The sequence below is a fragment of the Carya illinoinensis genome, chromosome 1 (genome assembly GCF_018687715.1).
Source record: "Carya illinoinensis cultivar Pawnee chromosome 1, C.illinoinensisPawnee_v1, whole genome shotgun sequence".
Lineage (NCBI taxonomy): Eukaryota > Viridiplantae > Streptophyta > Magnoliopsida > Fagales > Juglandaceae > Carya > Carya illinoinensis.
Genome location: NC_056752.1, coordinates 53,523,089 through 53,543,160, shown reverse-complemented (window position 1 = coordinate 53,543,160; position 20,072 = coordinate 53,523,089). Strand labels below are relative to the sequence as shown.

General features: G+C 38.2%; 3 protein-coding genes and 2 pseudogenes across 5 annotated transcripts; 2 read left to right on the top strand and 3 right to left on the bottom strand.

The window, feature by feature from the left end:
* Window positions 1–72: 72 nt before the first annotated feature.
* LOC122286625 (peptidyl-prolyl cis-trans isomerase CYP18-1) lies at window positions 73–2,981 on the bottom strand. Its single transcript, XM_043095430.1, has 5 exons — window positions 2,772–2,981; window positions 2,596–2,670; window positions 1,596–1,757; window positions 638–796; window positions 73–429 (listed from the first exon to the last, which is right to left on the bottom strand). Exons 1-5 carry the CDS (start codon window positions 2,772–2,774, stop codon window positions 346–348), a joined length of 483 nt encoding a protein of 160 aa, XP_042951364.1. The 5' UTR covers window positions 2,775–2,981; the 3' UTR covers window positions 73–345.
* Window positions 2,982–3,129: 148 nt separating this feature from the next.
* LOC122286582 (ankyrin repeat and zinc finger domain-containing protein 1) lies at window positions 3,130–8,318 on the bottom strand. Of its 2 annotated transcripts, XM_043095429.1 has the most exons (8): window positions 7,844–7,945; window positions 7,712–7,749; window positions 6,944–7,401; window positions 6,435–6,549; window positions 5,643–6,317; window positions 4,972–5,049; window positions 3,967–4,080; window positions 3,130–3,592 (listed from the first exon to the last, which is right to left on the bottom strand). In XM_043095429.1, exons 2-8 carry the CDS (start codon window positions 7,739–7,741, stop codon window positions 3,320–3,322), a joined length of 1,743 nt encoding a protein of 580 aa, XP_042951363.1. In that variant the 5' UTR covers window positions 7,742–7,749; window positions 7,844–7,945; the 3' UTR covers window positions 3,130–3,319. The 2 variants fall into 2 exon arrangements, with proteins under 2 accessions (XP_042951363.1, XP_042951362.1); XM_043095428.1 differs by lacking the exon at window positions 7,712–7,749 and having other exon boundaries at window positions 7,844–8,318.
* A 1,832-nt stretch (window positions 8,319–10,150) lies between these two features.
* On the top strand, window positions 10,151–12,663 carry LOC122301122 (annotated as a pseudogene).
* A 431-nt stretch (window positions 12,664–13,094) lies between these two features.
* Window positions 13,095–15,297, bottom strand: LOC122286609 (annotated as a pseudogene).
* Window positions 15,298–17,576: 2,279 nt separating this feature from the next.
* On the top strand, window positions 17,577–19,710 carry LOC122286530 (2-methylene-furan-3-one reductase-like). 2 transcript variants are annotated; one of them, XM_043095424.1, is made up of 3 exons: window positions 17,577–18,194; window positions 18,573–19,059; window positions 19,309–19,710. In XM_043095424.1, exons 1-3 carry the CDS (start codon window positions 18,021–18,023, stop codon window positions 19,626–19,628), a joined length of 981 nt encoding a protein of 326 aa, XP_042951358.1. In that variant the 5' UTR covers window positions 17,577–18,020; the 3' UTR covers window positions 19,629–19,710. The 2 variants fall into 2 exon arrangements, with proteins under 2 accessions (XP_042951358.1, XP_042951359.1); XM_043095425.1 differs by having other exon boundaries at window positions 18,054–18,194; window positions 18,562–19,059.
* Window positions 19,711–20,072: the final 362 nt, after the last annotated feature.

Sequence of the window (20,072 nt, the reverse complement as noted above, 5' to 3'; positions counted from 1 at the left end):
GAATTTCTTAAATTCTTTATATGAATATTATATATATTATGCCGAGACGACCAAAAATAAAATTATTCCGACTGGGTTTCAAGGATGCTGACAAACCCTTCTATAAAAATATGAACACATATTCAAAGCAACTATTAACGTTTGGCTAATAGCATGAAATCTAATCTCTCTATCATTCTGTTAGCTCAAGTCCATTGCTGCAACTGATCAGAAATGTGCTCTAATCTTCAGAAAAAACTAAATCACAAGCATAACAATGGTTTAAGGAGATCAATTCTAAAACTGATATATCACGCTGAGGACACCCCCGTTATGCAGCATAGCCAGAAATGCTTCAAGCTAAGACTAACCAGCAAGTGGGTTAGCATGCATTGTGACGCGATTGAGTCTGATCTCCGCAAGTGGTCGATCTCCAGGACCTGTTTGAGTCTGCACAAACCCAAATTCAGCTCGGTGATGTCTTATTTTTATTTTCTTTATTGGGGAGCTCAAGATGAGCAATTTTTCTACTCCAGAACAGAATTTCTAAGAAGAGAGGCCCCGCAGGGCGGGGAAGACAGACAAGTGCTAAAATTAGTAGTTTACTTCCAACCAAATAGCAAAAGAGCATTACTTGCAGCATGGCAAGATACTTTACCTTTTCCATTAGATCAAGGACTTCAAATCCATGAATCACTTTACCAAACGAAGTGTACAGTCCATTAAGATGAGGCTGCTTTGCATAAGTTATGAAGAACTGGCTTCCATTAGTATTGGGGCCACTATTTGCCATTGAGAGAATACCCCTTGCATTGTGCTAGAAAATAGAAAAGAGGAGGGGGAGGAGGAGGAGGAGGAGGGGGGTTTTGGCATTGTTAGGGTAAAGATCAGAATGAAATCCCGCCAAAACCAATATACTCCATTAAGCATCCTACCTAATAAAGTACCAATCACGGGAGAGGATAAGAGCATGTTTGTGGGCATCCACACTCAGAGTAGAAGTACACACAAGAACATAAATAGTAGATATTAGAAAGGTCAAGTTTATCTGAGTTAACATCCTGTTAAGCAGCATTTACCTTGCAGCTGGAAAAAGAAGTAAAAGGGATGCAAGATGAGCATTCCAAAAACAAGTAGGTATAATTCATGGCCACTAAGAGCAACCCCATGGCAAACTAAATGAACCTTAAGCTATGGTTTCTCGTGAACAAGACAACTAGAGGTTAGGACTCGGCTTGCAAGCCTTATATATAAGAGCATGCACATTTCTGAGTGCGCAATTGAAGCCAATCTCCCTTCCTATTAGCAAGGCATAAAAAGGGAACTGCTTTTTCTTGGATTAGTGGGCAGTGGCTACTGGTATAGAATTTGGTGACCAGGGTCCAACATTTGCAGTTCAAGATTCACAGAATATGTTGCTGTTACGTTACATAAATAAGTCAAGAGTCAGATAACTTGAAGTTCCCAGTCCAACCTGGGGAAAAAGAGGTTATGGCACTCGCAAGTCAGTAGAAGAGGAGACCAACCAAAATTTACAAATTAAATTAAAGATATTACAGCAGGCAAATGGAAAAGTCTAGTGGCCTAAGTATGGCTCATGCATTAGACTACTTTACCTTGAGAGATTCTCTTATTTCGTCGCTGAACTTCTTTCCCCATATACTGGTTCCCCCCTTGCCTGTACCCGTCGGGTCTCCGCCTTGAATCATAAAACCTTTAATATTTCGGTGAAATATGGTCCCATCATAATACCCGCTTGCACATAGAGCCAAAAAGTTCTGTGTTGAAATAAATAACAACTGTTAGCAAAAACATCAAAGGGTTTGAGACATCAATGCAGCAACGCAGACCATGGGAATTCCCATTAAACGGAACTCTAACTTGCCAATCTAAGTAGAAGGTAGCGCAAATAATGAAAAACAAATACATTGCAAGACAATGCACTCAGTGCTGCTCAGAAGTTTGAAAGTGCTCAAATTCTTCTTCTTTTGTTCTTTAGCCAGGAACTAGGAACCAAAATAACAGTTATTCTAGGAGCATCTTCTTGACTCTTTCTACCCATGGCGATATCTGGTAGATATATACCATCATGCTCGGCTGGACACACCACACAACGTTTTTTTTGTTTTTTTTATTCTTTTTAAATTAATTAAGTTATTCTTCTCATCACCTATACATTACATATTTAATAAAAGAAAAAAAATTAAAAAATTATATATAATGTGATGTGTGTAGAATTGATTAGTAGAATATTTTTTTTAATTATTCGCCCAAATTTTGCTTTGCTGAGCAGTCTGTCGATTCTAAACTGGACCTTGAGACTTCAAATCATTCTTAGAAGCCGGGGAGGATGCTTTTACAGACAGCAAAAGACATGTACATAGATATTCCTATCGTCGTAGAATTAGCATTTAAATAAAATTAAGCTAAAAGTAGCTTCATTAATTTTTTTTTTTTTAGGCAAAAGTTACTTTTTTTTTTTTCTTTTGATAGATAGGCAAAAGTTACTTTGTTTCTGAGTTTGATGGCAGAAACCCTGTCCAAACAAAAGATTATGGGAAAATCCCGGGGAAACAAACAGAGCACGGAACTACATGTAAAATTCGGGGCACTGACCTCGGTAGCCTTGGGAACCTCGTCGCAGAAGATCTCGCACTTGATATCCCCGAGATTCGTGTGCAGCGTGACTGACTGCAAAACCCAAAACAAACAAAAACATCGCAAACGCGTGAAATCATGGTTTGATTCGGGAACTGTAGGTGTTCGATCAAAGTATGCGACGAAAGACTAACCATTATGCTAGCGAGTTGCAAGCTTTGTTTTTACGGCGTCTAAACCCTTAAGAGCACCACAGCTTTGACAAGTTTATGCAATAACTGGTTGTACTCTCTATTCTCAACGAGCGAGAGTCGTGTGCACACAGTGCCAAGTCTCTAAACGACGTCGTGAGTTTGTTTACCGGGAATAACCAGTCTGATTAGAAGTAAAAAAAACTCCACCATATTATTTCCCTCAGTCATCCCATACAACACTCCTCAAATTATATTCTTGTGTTATCACGCATTTACTTACCAACAATTACCACGTGCCTGCTAGTTATTGTTCTCTTACATTAAACAGTAAATAGACTTCAACACTAACAAGTAACAATTACATGAAACTTTTCTTGTTTTCTTCCCTCAAACGTATGAATTTTACTTGTATCTCCAATTACTTTACCAAAATTAATGAGACAAGATGACAATTCAGTATAAGAAAAATAAAAACTCTAATAGAGTGTAAGTCGTCTAAAAATTACACAGTAAAATCATAAAAAATAGGACTATAAGGGGCTTTACGATTATCCATCCTCAAGGATCTCCCTGTGTACGTGCATGCAGGAGGTGCTGCAGTACTTGTAATTATATCTGTGAAAAGGAACTTTGCCGGCCAGCGAAGTATTACAACAGGAGCAGTTGATGTCACCGGCTAACCCACTTCCGGGTTGTGAAGTGATTGCTACTGTTGGGGAACTATTGCCTGGTTTATCAAGGGCTGCAGCCGCAGCCAGTCTCCCCTCAGCAGCAGCTGCTCTCTTTTCCCTCTCAGCAGCCATTGCCCTTTTCAGCTCCTCCTAAGTCAGTTACAAAAAGAAATTAGAAAAAAAAAAAAAAAAAAAAAAAAAAAAAAGACACAGTTCAATTTGTTGGAAGAACAAAGGGAAATAAAGTTATGTGATAATTGTCGTACCCCAACACAACTTCAACACAATTACGTTTAAAAAAACAAAACAAATTCAGTACTTTTAAACGGTTGATTCATGATTGTGAGATGATGTTATTGAATTAAAGTGAAAAAAAAATTAATGATAGTTTATAGTTGCCTATGAGTAGTAATTCTATTATTACCCTATAAAATGTGCAAAAGCTATTTTCAAACCAATACAATTCTAATTTATATTAAGTTCATGTTAAACAATAACAATAACATCGTTTTTATTATACTGACCTCTTTAGAGATCTGTGAACCACCGCTAGGTTGGGATCCCTTTAGAACAGAAGTTGAAGTAGCTCCTCGATTTTCTACAACTTTTAAAGCAATTTGGCTCAGGGCAGGCTGAGACTGCAAATTCACATCAGGTTAGAATTGAAATTGAATTGTGTGAAAAAAGTCGAACAAAAAAACAGAGAGAAGGAACCTTACAATTTACATGTGAGCGATGGCACACTTTAATAGTTGATTAATAAAAATTTACTTCACAAAAGGTTCCTCATAACTCCACAACTGATTACTTCTTACTTATCAAAATAATAATAATAATAATAATAATAATTCCACAATTGGCATCCATCCCCTTTCCAACTTAACACTAAGGACTAACAGATAGAACAATGATCGGAAACATTTAATTTAAGGTTACTCTGATAATTTAAAATGAGCAGTGCGCCGCTCATTGTTACCACTAGTACATTTTAAACTTTTTATTTTTTATTTTTCTTTTCACATTTTTTAATATATTTAAAAATTAAAAAAATACACTAATACACTTAAAATCACTTTCTTAATCATTAAGTAAAAATAAAAAATTAAACAATGAACTATAATGACGAGCAGTACACTTCGGGCAGCAAAGTAGTGTTTCTCATTTAAAATTGAAGGCTCGGAGGGTCATCCACCCACGCCTCAAGGTCGAAGCTCAATGCACTTACAAAATATCTGAGGTCTTACCAAAGAAGGCAACTGAGATGCTTATTCTACAATTATATGCTCTGATAATAAATTCTACATATTAATGTGACTCAAACCCTAAAATTTAGTCACTGGAAGGTTAATCCTCACTGATGCTCCCTTCTATTGGCCAAAAACAAACAAAATCACATCACTTCAAATTCTATCCTAAACATATCCATGGTAAACCTAAATTTAATTCCGGAAGGCATAAATGTTAATGGAGAAGAAATACCCCATTACCATCTTTTATAAAATATGAAAGAAAAATTGAGCACTAAGCACCTGAGCCTTCTTTTCTTTTGCCTTCCGTAATTTCTTCAATTCTTTTGCTCTGGCTTTCCTCTTTGCATCTTTTTCTGCCTGAAGAACCAAAAAAGAAGGAAAACAACCATTTTATCTTGCTCATCATAAGAATTTAATCATCAAACAATTAGATCAAGAATGCAATGGAAAACCCATCACTGTTGATAAGATAGGTTGCTTGACAAAACCATTGAAAATGTGAATAACCATGCTAGCAAGTTAACTTGTTAGCCCATGACCCGATTGCTTGAACACCAGGAACTCAATTTTTTTAATGATATTTTGACATCGCTCCTAGCTAATGTGACTTTTCATGATGTATTTTGATCTATCACAAGCAAAGATAAGATAGCTAAGTTGCCAAGTACAATAAGGGACACAATGACCAAGATTCCCAATCTCGTATTCTTTTCCTGTGTTTATATACAGATTTCTCAAACCTTGGTTAGAGAGTGTGAGGCCTTTCCTCATTGAATTATACTTTTCTTCCATATATTAAATACATAATGGTTATGTAAAAGAGACACAGCACCCCAGCCAAAGAAAAAATAACCAAGGTAATGATGTACAGAATTGAGTCATTTAACTCTCATTTTACGCACTGCACAAACATATCATATTTCTTTAATCAGACACTGACATATACCTACCTGCTTAGCAGTTTGAGATTCCTCCATCTCTTTAGTCAATGCACTAGGCACTTTGGCTGCCTGCCAATCCCACTTTTCAAGGTTTGAGGCCATGAACCTTCTAAAACTGTTTCTCACTTCCTTTTCATTTGCCACCATATATGGTGTCCGTCCTCTTTCATCCTTGCAGCAAGGATCAAGACCCTGCTCCAGGAGTTCCAGAACTTTTTGAGCATTGCCAGACTGTGCTGCTTCATGCAATGGAGTTGATCTACCCATAAGTTCAATCTCACTCTCACTTGATACAGAGAGTTCGTCAGATTTTTTGAAACTTGAACAAGCATCCACATTATCCCTATGACCTGACTCGTCACCCATGTCTTCTTTGCTGAAGCCCAGGATGCCAACATTTATTGTACTCATTCTTGAACATAAGTCCTCTTCAATGCTTAGTGGAATCTCCTTCTCATCTATTTCATACGCAACTTGAGTCAACTGGTTATAAATACGCTTGGCTTCCTTCAAAGTTGGCCTCCTAACAGTCAATGGAACATTTCGAACAACACCGTGCCGATTGCTAAAATAAGGTTTTTCCCCATTAAAGAGCAATTGATGGTTGTTTGACGGAGCATAAACGAAAATGCAAGTGGAAGCATCAAAATAAGGCTTCCAAGCAGCAAGGAGTTCCTGAACATCCTGGAAATAAACGAGACAAGAATTCATAAACCTTCGAAGAGATCCAAAAGAAATGACATAAAATCAATATAGATACAAATATGCATTCAAGCATGCATGTGACTGAGTTTTAATTACCTTCTTCAAAGCAAGTTCATTATATCGTCGAAGTGAAGCCCCAGCAGAATGCACAGTCTTGCCACCAGCATCTTTTGATGACTGTTTTTTTCCAGCCTTGGCCCTCACAACATATCTACACGACAAAGAATAGAGTTCAAGCATACTCAGAGAAATCTCAACTATGTCCCGATCATATATCTTTGTGAGAGAGAGAGAGAGAGAGAGGGAGCTTTCACTATGCCTGGGATTCCATTCTATCCAATTAGACAAAAAATGTTGAACGATAGCAAACAACTATCCCATTTTGTTACTTGGAGGGGTGATTTTTGGTAAGCTACAGCATTCATTCAAGAAGCATACGAGCCTGAGTTTAGGGCTTGTCTCAAGCTGCCACTCAGACACATCCCATTGAGTGTAGAGCAAGAACATGCTCCATACATGGTCTGATCTCAAATATTTTTTTAACATGACACAGATAGATAATCACAACTTTCAGTGGGGAAAAACTAAGAAAAAGATGCACTAACCGGTGGAATGTTTTATGAGCAACAACTAAGCTACCATCGAAGACACAGCCAGCAAAGTGCCCACCACTAGCAAGCAACACAATTCTCAAACGGGTATTATCCCTAGGCTCACGAATCAAACTTTTCACTCTCTCGATCACATCGTTCTCTTCCAAGCATGGCGCAGACGCACCATTGTCTACTGCAATATCATTCCCAATAGAAATGTTTTCAGATTCATTGATAAGTAAACTCTTCCAAAATGAAATCTGCTCTCCCGTATTAAGACGGATATATAAATGTTGCTTAGAGTTGCCAGTTGTCCCCCGATGTAAATCACGGTTGGGGCCAAATTCCTTTTCGGCTTCATCTTCCGAACCCGATATGCTTGATATATCAAAGTCTTTGAAAGAATCAGAAGTGAACTCATCAAAATCTTCCTCCCTCACAATATTTTTTCCAGCAATGTGTAGCTTGACCTATTGTCACATATAAACAAGCATATGCATAAGAGCATTCCAAAAAACTGTCTTCGAATTTTGGAAAGGCCTGTAAGGAAATAGGTTTTCCAAAAACTTAGCTGAATTTCAATTTTATTGTCATTTCGGGTGCGACGTAGTTAAAAAAAAAGGGTTTGGAAGAGTACCAAAAAAATATGCAAAAGAAATAGCATTCCCAACAAAAGAATACACAACTTTCCAGAAAACACCAAGAATACATGTCTCAAAACAAAATGGAACTTTTTGAAAACTTGAGATTGCACAACACAACAAACAATCCACAAGAAACCTGACTCGAACGATTAGTGAGAACCTCCATAAAGCTCTCTGTTACCACAAAACAAAATTCTCGCAATTCAATCACAGTGAAAAAAACCGCGATTATTGACAAGGGGTGTGAAATCCAAGGAAATTGGTTTACATTGAATCGATGAATATCGGACTTAAAATGCGAGCGCTGGTCCTGGAGGGAGTCGAACTCGCCCTTGCAGGTGTTGCAGGTCCATCTAGGCGTTGCTAAGACGACGTTTTTGGGGGCATTAGCGCCGTCTTGAGGAAAGTCTAGGGTTTCGGGGGCAGAGCTGTTAGGGTTATCGAGGTGCTCGCAGATCGGAGTTAGAGAGGAGTGAGGGGAGGAGAGAAGATGACAGGAGTCGAAGAAGTCGGGCGGGAGGTCGAAGATGGAACGGTGTCGTTTTTCTTGCTGAGGGTCGGTCCTGTTGGTTTCTCTGGTGTTGTTGATTTTGGTTGTCAAAGTAGGAGGAGGGCCTGTCGCCATGGTCGTGGATTTTTGGGTTCCCTGTCACGAATGGCGGCCCTTCACTAGAGTCGGATGATTGCACTTGAAAGGCGGCGATTCGACTTCCCAAAACGACGGCGGCTCGCTTTAGAAGTTTAGAATCTTTAGATATCGTTTGGATAACACCTGTGGCATTTTGGGTCACTGCTCTCATGCAAACAAGCTGTTTGGGCCAGCTGCTGACAATATAATTTTAATTTGGGCCAGCCCGTAAATATTTCAGATCAGAGCAATGATATACATAAATTCGGAAAAATTTATAATTATTTATTAATATGTATATTAATTTAATGTAATTAGTTAAAAAGTAAATTTTATTAAAAATAATATTAATTTAAATTTTAAATATAAAAAAATCATTATTAATATTTAGATTAATATACAATTTTATTTATATATAATAAAACTCTATAAATTCAGGATATGTAAGTTAAGTATAGGCTATTTAAAAAAAAAAATTATGATTGATTACTGTGAATATTTTTTTAAAATATTTTCTTCAAAAAAAATTTATAAAATTAAATTTATAAGATGGATTGACTGATATTATTTTATATAATATTTTAAATTATAAAATTATTTTTATTATAAAATATATATAATATATCACATTAAATTCGTGAGGTATGCGGTATTAAATTCCAATACAAAGCTCACAGTTAGGATGGGTCTCGAAGAATTTTTCGAATTCCAGGAGAATCTTGGTCCAGCCCATCTCTGTAATCTTGTCCTATACCCTCCACCCCATAAACCAAAAATAGTATACAATTTTTTTTTTTTTTCTAATCTAAAAATAGTATACAATTGTCTGTGAAAACAAACAAGAAAATAAATATGAGGACACAGACACTCCGATGCCTCTGACAAGGCCCACCTGTCACTGATCACGCACACATGGGGCCTACGAATCCACTCTGACTGGGGCCCACGAAACTGAAAAGCCTGACGATGTGTCCTCCTTCGTCTCAACCTTTTGCCAGACAACAAGCACCCTAACAAGGCGCGTGGACCCTTAATGCAAGACAAGGCTCAGGTGATGATTCAAACACCCGCTCCGCTCCACCCACTCAGTGGTGAGTGTATCTTACACCTGTTTCATCAGGCTGAGCATTAGCGTTCTCCCGTAAATTTACGTTCTTCTTGCTTTTGGATAACGATAAACTTATTACTGTTTTATTATTACTTTACTACGTATTTATTTTTTATTTTAATTTTATTAATAATCACTTTTTTAATTATTAAATAAATAAAATATTTAAAGAAATGATAAAGGAGTGTAGAACAGTGATAAGGCTATATTATTATTTTTTTAACCGAGCTGCATAGAAAAGATAAACGAGGCTGACATTGTCAGAGTTTCTGCCACACTGACACCCACTTTAATCTCGCGTTCTCTCTCACACAATCTTAGACCGGTCGTGAGAGAGAGATGACTGAGGGGATGAGGATTGTGTTTTGGGTTAGTTTTTTAAGCTTTAATGTTCATTGAATTGAATTTGCGCTTTTAAAAATGAGCACTTCGATGTCAATCCAAGTGTTAATAATCGTCGCTGCGTTCTCAGTTCTTTCAGGTTTTGCTTTTTGGCTCTTGAATTCACCTTTTATGTCATCGTCTCTACCTCTCTCTCCCCAACTGCACAATTTGGATTTGCTTTCTTCTTTATGCCCATGTGAAAATGGAAGCTCTACCGTCTCAAAGCCGAAGCGTACTTTCTTTCCATTCTGGTTATCTCTCTAGCCCTCCCTCTCCATCTCTATTTCTTTCTGTGCGTCTATTTTTATTTTTGTTTCTTCCATTTGTTATTTCTGGATAATTTGAACGAGGTACAATTGCTCTGTTTATTATATATGTGGTGAAGGGAAAGGAGGAGGAGGTGGTGGTGGACCCCAGAGGATGATTGACGAGGAGGAATTGACGATGGATGCTGAACAGGAAAGGAGGGGTCGAGGGGTCGAGGGGTCAAGGAAGCACAACCAACGTGGATCAAGCTGGGCCTGGGGATTGGTTCTGACTCCGCTGCTGCAAAAAGCCCCGTGACTGAATACGGAAAGCCTGTTGCTGTGGTGTTGACACCAGCTCAGTTGCATGAGCTTCAAGGACAGACCTTAATCTACAAGTACTTAGAGGCCGGTCTTCCTGTTCCTCTTCACCTTCTCGTTCCCATTTGGAAGAGTGTCGCTTGCATTTTTGGGCCTGCTATTTATAAGCTATACCCTAGCTGTAAGTCTTTACCTTTCTTCATTCCAAATGTTTCTTAGCGTATTTTGCCCATTAAATAAAAGATTGTCTTAGCTTATTGCGTGTGAATTTAATTGCATTTTTTCCGGCATTTTAATGAAGATAAATTTCTTCTATTGAAACTTTAAATCGTGTATGGTTTGTTTGTAAAATAAATAAATAAAAGCTCTTATTCCACTTTGTTTCGGTATTTCTAAGTGAATTACTACTGCAGTTTTGTAAATGCATGCGCGTGTGTGAAATTGGGTTTGCGATTACATTGTTCATATCAACCGTGCTTCTTTTTGTGGATTTTTATGGGTTTTAAACTCCTTTTTTTTAAATGATGTCAGTCTCGTGGCTAATCCTGAAACCCGAGTTGGGTTTTAGTGAAATCATATGATCGCTCTTTGTTTCTTTGAACTTATATAGAAAGAGGCATTAATTTTTTGACATAATGTATTTTCGTCAGTTGAAATTGGTCCATGTTATCCTTGATAGAAATTTTTAGATGTGTTTCTATTAATTGGATGAGTTTGATCTAGAAAATGCCGGTTGTAGATTATGATGTGGTTTTTTGTCTCTTTTGGTTGATTGTGTTCAGTTATAGGTTATTTATTTTAGTCCTCAAGGGTTTGACTATAAGACCATATGGATCCTGAGCCAGGAAGGTGTAGAAGAACTGATGGGAAGAAATTGAGGTACAGTAAGCATGTGGTGCCGGATCAGAAATACTGTGAGCGGCACATGCACAGAGGCTGTCAACGTTCAAGAAAGCCTGTGGAAGCTTTTGAAATCTCATCTCCTTCAAATTCAATACCACCTGACAAGTTAGGGGAGTTAAATTCGAACCGCCAATTCAGCCACTGTAGGACTTCAACACATGACCCCTTCCAGCCATAGTTTTTCCTCCCACCAGTAGCAATATTAGAAGCAAGAAATATGTCAGTTCCGATACTATCACCACCAGAACCCCCATACCTGCCATTGCAGCAACCATAACCACCATATTCGCCACTGCAGCCACGAGGGCCACCACTCTACCCACCTTCACTGCCAATTCCATCAAAAGTATCAACCATGCTTCTGAAAGAAAAGATGTAAGTGGCAACCCTCTCATTTACAGTCTTTCCATGAAAAGCAATGGGAACAAGGTTGTATCACCGGGATTGGGCTTCTCACCAAAGAATGTTCTTCAAGGTGATGTTTGTGAAATTTGAGCCCTTTTCTCCTCTGAAAATAATTATATGTAATGGTATTGCGGAGACCCTATCAAGAATTTTATTTTATTTTCCCCCATAAAGAGATGTTTTCGTGACATTATTTGGTGGCATAAAATCTAACTCATCAGCTGCTGTAAGCAACATAGGGCTAAGTTTAGATCAAATCAATTTTGATAAAATATTTAGTTCATAAGTAGAGTATATGTCCAATGTTATTGGAACTTTGTCGCTTGATTTGAATAAATGTTGTTTGCTTTTGAAGTTAAACTAGGATTAGATGCTATTCTTTTTCATAGAAAGTAAAGTATTGAAGCAGGATGTGATGAAATTCATTGCTTTTAGCCTTTTATGACAATTTTGTTTATTCAATCCCATCATGCCCCATTGAGATTTTTAGGCTGATCACAGTTTTAGTACGGAGAAATGAGGTACATTTGCTTGTTTATTGTTATTTCAGATCAAGGTTGCAATAGTTCATGCTTTTGAATCAGAAAGGCCATAGAACTTGAGCTAGAGAGGTGCAGAAGAACAGATGGGAAGAAGTGGCGGTGCAACTGGGACATTGTTCTTGATCGAAAGTATTGTGTGCAGCACATGCGTAGAGGTGCCAAAAAGCGTGTTTCGGTGACCAAAAAATATATGTTCCCACAGCTTCTTCCAGTGTTGCAATTCATAGAGCTTCACCATCTCTTTTCTATAAATGTACCCAACGAGGCAGGTCTTTCTTCTCTGAACACAGATCTTTTCAACTCAATCCAAGCTAGCTCTCAAGTCGTGCAAATTGATGAAAAAAGTACTACCAGCAGTAGCATTGACACTACCATGACGGACACCAGCATCACTGCCAATGAATATGGTTACATTTCCTCTTAAGGTGTTGTTTAGAAGACCAACCATGTAATATTTGAAGTTCTTTTGTACCATTCCAGCGGTTGATACACCAGTTTTAAGGTGTTGTCGAACTATTTGGTTAAATGGATTCGTTTCTTGTAGTTTTGATTTTTCGGATCTCTCACCCACAAAGCTCTTGATTCGGTTGTACCAATACACTCCTGAAAAGATAGAAAAATATGGGGATTTTCTTCAACAAAATGGCACAACCTAGACTTGATATAATTGTAACCCATCGGAGAAATACTACCTCTAATACTTCCACCAGATCCAAAGAGAAATTTGGGTAGAAACCATTGTTTGTAACATCACGAGAACATTGTGATTTGAGGTGTACTAAAATTAGTTGCAATTATAATCCAACTGTGCAACAACCAAAGGTGTTTGCTAACCTTTAGAAGTTGTGTAACGATCAATGTACTCTGGCATGATTAACTCGTGATTTACATTTGAAATGATAATTAAATGGTTCCACCAACACATGCAGGAAGTTGATTCAAACATCCAATTATCTAAACAATAGTTGTTACCTACACTGAACTAGAAAAAGAACATACTCTCATATACAAATGCCATGATACACGTGACTCGAGCTTTGTTTTGTAAATCAATGCTTCATAGTCATTGAGTATAGCATAGTGTGAAGGCAGATTGGAGATTACAATGATGAACTTTGGAAGTTGCTTCATTTGGCTACAAATTATGCCATTAGAAGCAGAATTCGACCGTACGAGTTTCTCAAAGCCATGGGGAATCAGATCAAAAGTTTAAACTCTAGTTACTGCAAATTCTCGTGGTATCTGCTTTCTTGACTATCCAAAGATGCTCCATGATCTTCTGAAGAGAGAGCCTTTTTGAGAAGTCCTTCACCAGAAGCTGCACATATTTTCGGATAACATATTCGGGAAGGCAACTAAATCTAATCACTGACACCATTCCTTTATAGTTTACATCCAGATATCAACATAAAATAGTAATGGACAAGCTTACCCGAAGAATGAGATCCTTGGCTTCTTCAGTAACGTGAGGAGTGGAAGGGGAAGCTCAAGTCAACCTTCATTATCCTGGTATAACCGAATACAATTATTTACCTACCATATAACACAGTTCATGATACAATTTTCATTCATACTCAACAAGGTAAAACAATAACCTCTACCTTACCTTCTAAAGGTATCGCTCTGACTTTCAGCCTCAAATGGAGGGACAACATAAAGGAACTCATAACAAAGGATGCCCAAAGTCCAGTTATCAACGGCATGGTCATGAGCTTTGTTCTCCACCATTTCTGGTGCTAAATAATCCAAAGTTCCACACATGGTGTGTCTCTTGCTTCTCGACTGTACAGACCATCCAAAATCTACAATTTTCAATTGTCCCTACGCATATATCTAAACTATGTTAAAAGAAAAAGTATACTTTCTGAGTTATAATAATTAATGGTGATGCAGGCATAGCAAAAATATGTCCATTCTTTTTCAACTGTCCATTCACAAGTTTGTATCACATAATCATTATATTAAATTAAGAAGTGCAAAATCTACCTCCGATTTACTTTTCTAAAAAAAGAAGTCCTTAGATATTTATCAACAACCGAACGCAAATTTAAGGAGGTTTAGCATACCTCGTGATCAAGCAACAGATTTTCTAGCTTGATGTCCCTATGAATCACATGCTTCTGATGACAATACGCCAACGCTTGCGTGAGGCTCAAAATGTACTAAAATTCACAGGGGACATACATCAGGATTTCTCCCAGACTGCGTAACACACAAAATGTTTGTGTACTAAATTCCACGAGGTAAAAAAATAATTAGAAGACGAAAAACCCATATAAATAAAGACGGAGTCACAGAAACATAAAAGAATACTAGTTTCTGCGCTCATGCTTAGAAATCATACTTCATATCGTTGAAGTAACTACAGTAACACCAGATTACAATTCCTTTTTCTTGCAGATAGTAGTAGATGCCGATAAGATTTCGGGTGTGTGTTTGTGAGAGAGAGAGAGAGAGAGAGAGAGAGAGAGAGAGAGAGAGAGAGAGAGAGAGAGAGAGAGAGAGAGAGAGATGCTTACGGTGGTGGCTTGGTTCTCACAAAGATGGCCGCTTTTCCTAATCTTCCCAAAAAGCTCGCCACCATGAGCATATTCGAGTATCAAGAAAATGCGTTCAGCATCGTGGAACTACCCATAGAGTCGCAGTATATTCGGGTGCCGAAGGCTGATTTGAATCTCCATCTCTCTCCTCAGCTGGTGTTGAATTCTGTACTTTTCGATTTGCTCCTTGAATATCACCTTCAAAGCCACTATATACTTTCTCTTTGACATTAAAAAGAAACAAATCAAACCAAATCTTAGAAGACAACCGTAAATCACAAAATTGAAAATAAAAACCGAAAACCTCGGCTTCTCTAGCGAGATAAACTCGGTCGAATTTTCCTTTCCCAAGGGGTGAAATCACATTGTTTATTTGGATTTGCTTCTCCCGCATGGATGTTGTGAGAATTCATTAGGTTTCACGAATGAGATCCAAATGCTAGTGAGAAATGGAAACTTTGGATGCGCGAGTTTTGAGAGGGAACGTTTTGGATTCGAAAGCTTCTTCCATAAAATAACAGACTTTTTCCACAAAAAGAAAAGAACAGACTTTCACACGAATTTGGATCTTGGCCCAAATGCAACGTGCTGGGCCATTTTGGATTTTTAAAGCTCCTTCCAGAAAAAAAAAAACACAGGCTTTGACACGAATTTGGATCCCTCATTCTTCCCCGAGCCCAAAATTCTTATTTGTTCCGTCTGGCCAAAAAAACGTATCTATGCTCCTCTAATTATCTTCCGAAATGGATATAAACCAACTCCATACATATGAGCAGAAAGAGAAATACTTTTTACAGTCGGAAAATGCAGTCGACATACAGTCGTGGAGAAAAAAGTGAATTAATACGGGATCTACATGAAAAAAAAAAATTATTTTTATAACTTTTTTTTATTCATGTAGGTCCTCCTGAATATAAAATAATTTTTTTATAATTTTTTTTTATTCATTCCGTACAACCGACTGCACGCCGACTGCATTTCCCGACTGTATCTAGCAAAGCCCGAGAAGAAATACGGCGTCCAATCGGGACGTTCCCAATATACCGAAATTATTTAAGAGGCGGTTTAAATCCCTTTGCCTGTGTTTGTGGCGTGCCTTTTATACTTCCAGCGAATTTTCATTGTGTAGTGGTGGGCCGGGCCATGATCCTGCCTTAGCTTTAAGCCCGTTGGGCCTAACTGGAATATATTTCCACAATTTATTAATTTAATTATTATTTTTATGGAAGAGATTTTAAATGAAGTGGATGTATCACGGTGATGACGACTACTCTTACCTGCTATCTCTAGTAAAGACATTAAGATTTTTAATTTTAATCATATTATATACCCGTTATATCATTTGTAATGGTCTTGACGTTATATCACGCAACCTGTTCGACCAAAATCAAGGTGCCCAAAAATAATTATTCATTGTGCAGATAAGCAGCCATTATTAACATCTCACATAGGGCTGCAACCCGCACTGAAAATATCGGGTTTGTGCCCGACCCGACCCGAATTCCACGATTCAAGGCGCCAACCCGATCCAAACCAACCCGTCAAAACATAATCGGGTCGAACCCGTATGACCCGACTTGGTCTTTATTTATTATTTCAAAAAAAAAAAAATGAAAATATTGCTCTTCTTCTTCATCGACAGACCTTGTTTGTACCCATTTTCTATAGATGAAAATTCCGAATCCAACCAAGAAAAGCAAGTTGCATCATAGATTAAGCTTATACATTTTTAGATCATTCGGCCAATAAGTTATGTTATTTCTTTAAAACCCTCATCAACCAAACACAGAGGTGACTACTGCACAAATCAGGACAACCAAGAAAAAATGTATCCAGTGACGAGTTATCGACTTCAGATTTATTGAAAGCAAAAAATACCCCAACAAATTAATCCCCAAACAACAAGATTTATGAGAAATCCCCCAACAACAAGATCTATAACAAATGAAAACCCAGAAAACAAGCAAAATCACTAGACACCATCGGGCTTGATCATGATGGAAGTCTGCTCCATATTTTTCTCCATCGAAGGCTTTTGGGTTGCAGCTCTAGAAATGGAGCTGGTTTTTCCATATGATTTTTTTTTACCTGGTTTTATTTTTTCTCTGAAGGGGATGATCACCAGTTAAGGCTAGAGGTAGCGGTTGCGATGGCAGCAGAAGATGCAGAAGAGGAGCACCTGAGAAATCCAATTCTGGAGCATGTGGCAGCAGAAGCAGTAGAAGATGTGAAGCGAAAGAGGTGTCTGAAAGGCTGCGAGCTCACCTTCAAAGCCTCCATTAAAGCCGTCCCCTAATGCTTCCTCTTTCTTTTCCCCTTACAGAGTTTATCCCCTACTCGTTCTACTATTTCTCTACCCTCACAGGTTTTAAATGGATTCAGTATTTTCAAGATGCAGAATGACATCGCCGCCCGCATGGTACTTGGAGGTTAGGGTTTGAGAGAAATGACAAGGAAGAAGAATTTATACTCAGTCGGTTTAACACTAAAAGTTAAACCCGTTGTTTTTATCGGATCGGTGACCCGATCATTAGTGACCCATCAAATTCCGGGTCGGGTCAGGTCAGGACACTCGGATCATACGGATTCTCGGATCACCTGCATGTGGTTGATAGATATCTGTTGCAAAGAGTGGCTATGGGATGGATTGGTGGTCAATTTCCAATTAATGATTCTCTTTCATATTGCACGAACTCGCAAATTATATTGAAGAGATTGGATCTTATTATATCGGATGAGGTTGACCATCCTTCATGATTGAGGATGCAAGATCTTATCTATCTATAAGATGTTTGAGTATTAAACGCTTCAGATAGGTTATCAACATCAAGAAATGTATATTTCATTCTACCTATGGCCACAAATGGACTGACTACTGACTAGCACATTCACAGTGCTTGCTGGTTACAATCTTTCTTCATTCTTCCCATACCCGTACACGAACAACGCTATAGCCGCCGCTCTTCATGGAAACCAGAAAATTTACTTTGGTCCCGCGTTGGAATCATTCCAAAGTAGAGAGGATAAACCGCTTCAGAGAGGGTATAAACATCTACAACTGTATTTTTCAGGAAGCTGGATCTTCCATCAAACTTGTACTGCCAATAGAACCTGTGGCAACAATTGGACTTTACGTGCACCATGTTAACAATTGGATTTTTCATCTCATCTCACTTTTTCAAATCCGAAAACAATTAAATTATCTCATCTCATCTCACTATCAAATTAAAGCACCATGTTAACAGTCATATACGATAAGAGATATATTCATCATCTCCAATGGCATCCACTCATTTAAACACATCAACCACTGTCCCCAAACCAGTATAACCTGGAGAGGGCAAGATAACTCTGTGTGGCAATTACGATATGCAGAAAGCTTGGTTTTACGAGGAGTATGGTCCCAAAGAAGTCCTCAAGCTGGGAGACTTCCCTATTCCTACTCCCCTGCATAACCAACTACAAGTCCAAGTTCGAGCTGCTGCTCTGAATCCTATTGATTTCAAAAGACGGCAGCGACCCATCTTTCCTTCAGACTTCCCTGTGAGTAGGAATCAAAGTGTTAGACAACTCTGTATTTGTACATAGTAGGCCTCCCCGAGGTTCTTAAACATATTATTCTCTTAGCTATTCATGTTCTGGTTTTTCCAAGTTTCTGGTTTGGAATGCTTTACACTGACTTCACAAATATGTATATTATGTTGATAACTTTGTGATAGGGAAACTGTTGAAAAGCTGTTAGAAAAGACAAAGATAAACAACAATAGAAAATTTATTCAAAAAGGAAAAAAATGCAAATTAATGCAGGCTGAAAAAATCACGTACTTGTGGTTTGCAAATAATCTCTTACTATAGAACAATATATTTCAAAACCGATCTTCCACGTAATAGTCATTAAGATATACGTTAGTGTTGGTGCAGGTGGTACCTGGCTGTGACATGGCTGGCGTAGTGATAGGAAAAGGTGGAGGCGTTACGAAATTTGATGTAGGCGATGAGGTTTATGGCAACATCCAAGATTTCAATGCAGGAGAAAAACTGAAGCAGCTTGGAACTCTGGCAGAGTTCATAGTCGTGGAAGAGAGCTTGATCGCAACAAAACCAAATAATCTTTCATTTGAGGAAGCTGCAAGCTTGCCTTTAGCAGTTCAGACTGCAATAGAAGGATTCAAAACTGCAGGTTTTAAAGAGGGGCAAACCGTTTTTATTGTTGGTGGAGCAGGAGGTGTTGGAACTTTGGTCGTTCAACTAGCCAAGCACTTGTATGGTGCTTCTCATGTTGTTGCTACCACTAGTACCCCAAAGGTGGAATTCGTCGAAAAATTGGGTGCTGATAGAGTTGTTGACTACAGAAAGACTAGATATGAAGACGTTGATGAAAAATATGATTTTCTCTATGATACAATTGGTAAGTTTCTCTATGGTTTTTTATATTTTCCTTGGAATTTCCAACCGAGAGTAGTGCTTTGCGGTAAATCTCTCTTTTATATCAGCACCTGGATATGCTGAATGGATTGGGGAATTTGTTGTTCTAATGGTTGTGCTCTGCTTGTTTGTTGGAAAGAAGGTAGAATTAACTTAAAGCATGCTTATCGGTGAGATAGTCACCATTCAACAGGTTTTGGTTTTCATATATCTTAAAACCTTTTATCTTCAGGCGATTGCAATAATTCTTTTGTGGTAGCTAAGGATGATGCCCCAATTGTTGACATAACATGGCCTCCATCTCATCCAAGAGCTATATATTCAAGCTTGACAGTGTGCGGTGATAACTTGGAGAAGCTTAGGCCATATTTGGAGAGTGGAAAGCTTAAGGCTGTGATCGATCCAACTGGCCCATATACTTTTGGAGATGTAATTCAAGCTTTTGGGTATCTAGAAACAGGAAGAGCAAGAGGAAAAGTTATCATCTCTCCCTTCCCTTCACGTCATCTTCCTTCTTCTGTTCCATCCGCCCAAGACCAATGTAACATCTGAAATGGCTCCTCAGAAATTGTCTGTTTACCGAGTTGTGGTGCAGAACTACACATATGCCAACTGATATCTCTGAATTCTATTTTGCATTGGACTCCTTATGTTTTCAATTTTCAAATTATCAATTAGTTCCTTTCGTCTATAAACTTGTTATTATCAAGAGATCTAACTATAAATTTCTCAAGTGGGGTTTACGCGACATAAAGGGCCAATCTAAGCATGACATGTGGCCATTTTAACATATTAGCATGATCTGTTGACCCAACCACTTGGGGTCATAATGGGGCTATGTTACCTGTCGATGGAGAGGAGAAAAATTAGCCGTATCGACTCTAGCAGTTCTCTGATGGTTCACAGTAGGTTCTCGATCCCCCTAGCATTGATGGTTGGCTAAGAGAGTAAAGAGAGTGTGTTGTAGAGAAGAGAGAGAGGATGAGAGAAACTGAA

Coding starts and splice junctions, on each gene's coding strand:
- LOC122286625 (XM_043095430.1), bottom strand. Junction 797..1,595: donor AAATAAGAGAATCTCTCAAG/GTAAAGTAGTCT, acceptor TCTATTTTCTAG/CACAATGCAAGGGGTATTCT. Junction 430..637: donor TCCTTGATCTAATGGAAAAG/GTAAAGTATCTT, acceptor GGGTTTGTGCAG/ACTCAAACAGGTCCTGGAGA.
- LOC122286582 (XM_043095428.1), bottom strand. CDS start 8,200: ATGGCGACAGGCCCTCCTCCTACTTTGACAACCAAAATCAACAACACC. Junction 7,402..7,843: donor CCGATATTCATCGATTCAAT/GTAAACCAATTT, acceptor ATGTGACAATAG/GTCAAGCTACACATTGCTGG. Junction 3,593..3,966: donor GTTCACAGATCTCTAAAGAG/GTCAGTATAATA, acceptor TAACTGACTTAG/GAGGAGCTGAAAAGGGCAAT.
- LOC122286530 (XM_043095424.1), top strand. CDS start 18,021: ATGCAGAAAGCTTGGTTTTACGAGGAGTATGGTCCCAAAGAAGTCCTC. Junction 18,195..18,572: donor TCTTTCCTTCAGACTTCCCT/GTGAGTAGGAAT, acceptor GTGTTGGTGCAG/GTGGTACCTGGCTGTGACAT. Junction 19,060..19,308: donor TTTTCTCTATGATACAATTG/GTAAGTTTCTCT, acceptor TTTTATCTTCAG/GCGATTGCAATAATTCTTTT.